Source organism: Condylura cristata, unplaced genomic scaffold, assembly GCF_000260355.1.
Source record: "Condylura cristata isolate star-nosed mole 26May11 unplaced genomic scaffold, ConCri1.0 scaffold00022, whole genome shotgun sequence".
In the NCBI taxonomy this organism is placed as follows: domain Eukaryota; kingdom Metazoa; phylum Chordata; class Mammalia; order Eulipotyphla; family Talpidae; genus Condylura; species Condylura cristata.
In genome coordinates, this window is record NW_004567123.1 from 36,610,943 (window position 1) to 36,615,044 (window position 4,102).

Here is a 4,102-nt window from a genome sequence, read left to right on the forward strand (position 1 = left end):
GGCCCGCTGTCCCTGCACTCCCGCGGGGCGAGCGCGCGGGGCGGGAGGTGGCCTTTGGGAGCCCAGAGGCCAGGACCCCTCCAGCGCCCGGGTAGTCTGCGGAGCGCGGAGACACGGGTGGCCGCCTAACCTGCCAGGCTCCTGCTCCCCGAGAGAGGCCACGCCGCGCGCCGGCAGAGGGCGGCAGAATCCGCAGAGCTGCGCAGGGACGACCAGGCTGCCCGCAGGCCCAGCCCGCACGGCTGTCCAGCCCCGGCCCGGCCACTCGGGATCTCTACGTTAGCTCGCTCCGCCCCCCACCTGCTGCACCACTCCCCTGCCCCGCCCCGGCCACGCCCAGCAGCGGCCTTGCCCCGCCCCTATGGCCACGTCCATCAGCTCTGCCCCGCCCCCACCGCACCTGCCTAGCCCTGGCAGGCCAGGCTTGCGCAGAACGGGTGATGCCAGGGAAGGCTGCCCCTATTCCTAGCAGGAACTCCCGGCACCTGCAGGACAAAAATCAGAGGCTACCTTAGGCATGCTGCTCAACAGTGTTTTCTTAGAATTCTAGAATGTTCCTGCTTCACATAGCAGTCTGCAAGATAAAGGCAAGGGCTCCTTCTGGGTAAAAGATCAATTCAGAAATGGAGATTGCAGACATGCCCTCCAAAAATGCCAGCTCATGTTTTCTCGCCTTGCCACTTTTTAGAAGGAAAATGTTAGAGACTTTTTTACTGTTGCATTATTTCAGAAAACAGGGATTATTTGGTCAGTAGCAGTAAACTACCACATTGGGGGCAGGGAAGCCTCATTCCTTTTAGTCTTATTTGGACTGCTTCTCAATTGGATGTTGGATGATGATGTTAGAGGGAAACGTCATCAAAGCAGGGCTGTCCACTGAATGTGCCTCCTGGGGCCCGCAGTGCCTCCTGGGACCCTCCCCGGAGGCAGAGGAGGCGCGGGGGTGTGCCTGGGCCGGAATGCTGGCGCTGCTGCTTGCCAGCTGTGGGACTTTAGATGCATTATTACCTAAACCTCTACTTCATTCTCTTCAGCTGAGAAGAGGGGGCTTATTATGGAACACATAGTTCACTTCAAAATACATGAAATCAAATATGGCATCTGGCACTGTGAGCAAGCAAGACAGTGCCAAAAATATTAACTTATTTCCCGTGAATGAAACAGTCACCAACTGTTCCATGAGGTTTCATAAGTTTTGTTAAGTGTGACCTACAACAATATCCCACTCCCTACATTTTTTAGGTTTTATTTATGTGCAATACTACCTGAGAGAAGAGGCTGTCTTTCTGTTCTCAAAGTCACACACAACCCTGCTACTGAGACGGAGGTAGTCCCACACTTTGGGGCGGGTGGGGACGGCACTAAATGGAAGTGTTTGCAGAAAGCCCAAACTTGTGTGTGAAATGATTTGAGCAATCAAGAAGTTTCTAAAAAGCCTGTAATTAGACCACAAGAAAAACACTTGAGCTAACAGCTTGTGCACATACATTTACTGCTCAGGCTTCAGTGAAACCATCTTAAGTGACAGGCATTAAATACGGGGACACAACCCAACAATTGCACAATAGCTACAGAATTTAACTTTTAGGCAATATCACTGTGTTGTAGGGTCTGGCAGGTTTTAAGCTCATCCACAGCTTCTGTAGACTTAAGCTTTTCAGAGTCAAACATTGGTGTTTTTCAAAAGGCACATGGAGGTTCGTCCAGTGAAGATACAACTTCAGAGCCCGAGACCGGAACCTCGGTAGCAAGTGACTGCCCTGGTGTCTCGATGTGCCCTTCCACCGCGGAACACCTGGGAGCTGGACCTCTCGCACCTGAATACTTGGGACATTCTGGGCTGGGCTCTTGCCCAGCGCCCAGGCCCTCGGGCTGCTGACCTAACTGGACGGTTTGCTGAGCAGCAGGAAATGCAACCAGGCTTCTCGCACTCCGGTGCGTCAGTGTAGTCCCCACTGCCAGTGGCCAAAGTGTCCACTTCACTCGCAGCATTTCCAATCACAGTGCACTCTCAGGTCAGCAGGTAGCCAAGGAAAGCAACCTGTTCATAGAATTTTAAAAACACAGGAGTCGCAATCATGAAAAAGAACGACAAATCGGTTAAAAGGCAAAACTCATCCTTAAAATCCTGAGTTGACAAATGTCAACATTTCCAAATTTCCAGTAGCCACATCACAAAGTGGACCCCCCCGTTTCAGCTACAGACCAACCTCACAGTTGGGGGACTGTGTCCTTCTTGGCTGGGTTTGTATGACGGCACCAGCGCATCCTCACGAGACACCGCGCAGCACCAGAGGAGACCCCAGGCCCTTGCTGCGGTGCGCTGCAGGGGCAGTGGCCTTGAGTCCCTGGATGCAGAAAAGCGTTTAACACTTTGAGGCTGGGAAACTAGTCCAGCGAAGGCTAAAAACGCTCCGATCTGAAGGCACAGGGAGTGATGTGGGCAGGAGAGAGAGAACAGGGCATTCACCAGCACGGTGAGACAAAGCCCTGGCTCTGTGAAGTCTCCGGCTGCTGCTGAAGGCACCTGCCACTTCCGCTTGCTAATGACTTCTGACAGATGGCAGCTGGAACCTTCTGACGAAAAGACTCAAGTTGATCATCAATCGCCAAAGCCCCGTGGCCTGACGTTGCCTGAACACGATGCAGTTAAGGCAGAATTTCTTGAAATGTTTAGGTAGGTTCAACCTAAACAAAGGCCTGACGCCACGGCCTGCCGGTCAGCAGGTGCAAGAAGAGCAGGAAGCGGTGAGCAGAGGTTGCTGGTTTGAGAGTCGGAGGCGTCTTCCCTCTGGCTGCTGCTGTGGGGCTCGGCTTGCCCCCGGCCCTGGACTCCCCGGGACTGTGCCCGGCGGGGGCAGGCCTGAGTCCTGCCACGAGTAGTGTCTGGTCGCAGTTCCCAGACTCCGCAGACAGGAGGGCCCAGCAGTCCCACCGGGCAGGGGGCCTCTACGGCCACTGCGGTCGCACTGCACATTGTTTACAAGAGCGATCGTCTGGGCCAGTAAACGCACACTGCTCCTGGGGAGGCCCCGGGGAAGGGCGGCAGCACCGCCATTAATGAGAACCGTCTGACAGGCTGCTGTAAAGACACGCCCAGCACGTGCAGAGGCCAGCGCCATCCGGCCGGCAGGCGGCAGGCTTCCCCGCCCTGCCCGGGCACCCTCCACCGCCCCCCACCCCATCAGCACAGCCGCTGGCCTCCTGCCCCCACTTACAGCTCGCGGCCTTCACTGAGGCTACACTCAGGTTACACTTTAGACGGAGCGGCACAGATATTTCAAGTAGAAGACAGGACGGCCCCCGCCAGGGAGCCTGCCCTGGAAAGTGCGGTCAGGCTAGTCAGGCTTGGGCGTGGGCAGGGCGACCGGGAGAGCTGGGCTGGCTGGCAGGCGACTGCCCAGGCGAGGCTGGCCAGGGGCCGTCGGAGCCCGGCCGCGAGGGCTCAGATGAAGTGGATCCAGCTCTCCTCGCACTCTCCGCGGGGCATGCGCAGCGCGTGGTCGCGGCAGGTGAGGCTGTAGTCGCGGCCGTCGTGGTTGTCCCAGTACTCGGCGCCGGCCACCCGGTAGCGCAGCGCGAAGTGCACGCGCGAGCCGAGCGCCAGCAGGAAGGGCGGCACCGGGAAGCCGAAGGCGAAGACGTCCTCCGTGCCGTCCGCGCTCGCCGGCCCGCGCCAGCGTGCCACCGCCTCGTGCTCGCTGCGCCAGCCGGAGAAGGTGTAGCGCACGGCCACCTGCTTCTCGAAGGCCACGTTGCGCACGCGCACAGAGCCGCTGATGCCCAGGTCGGAGCAGGTGACGCGCTCCAGGCACACGAGCTGCCGCCGCAGGCGCTCGGCGAAGTCGGCGGCCTCGATGGGCGGCGGGAAGTCGGGCACCAGGCACTGCAGGGTGAATTCCACGTCCTGGCGGCTGCAGCACAGGTCCGAGTTGATGGCGAGGCGCGACAGCACGTGCAGCGGCACAGACGGGTCGTCCCCCGCGTTGAACACCTTGACCTGCGCCAGCTCCAGGCCCAGCGCGTCGGCGAAGCGCACGCGGAGCTGCCGGCTGCACCCTGGGCGGCAGGCAGTGCCAGGCGCGCCGGTGGCCTTCTGGCG

The 4,102-nt window shown here is 58.8% G+C and overlaps 1 protein-coding gene across 1 annotated transcript; it reads right to left on the minus strand.

The window, feature by feature from the left end:
- Positions 1-1,468: 1,468 nt before the first annotated feature.
- PPP1R3D (protein phosphatase 1, regulatory subunit 3D) lies at positions 1,469-4,102 on the minus strand (the record flags this gene model as incomplete). Its single annotated transcript, XM_012728151.1, has 2 exons — positions 1,469-2,041; positions 3,219-4,102. A coding segment is annotated over one exon (657 nt), but the record flags the coding sequence as incomplete, so codon positions are not given.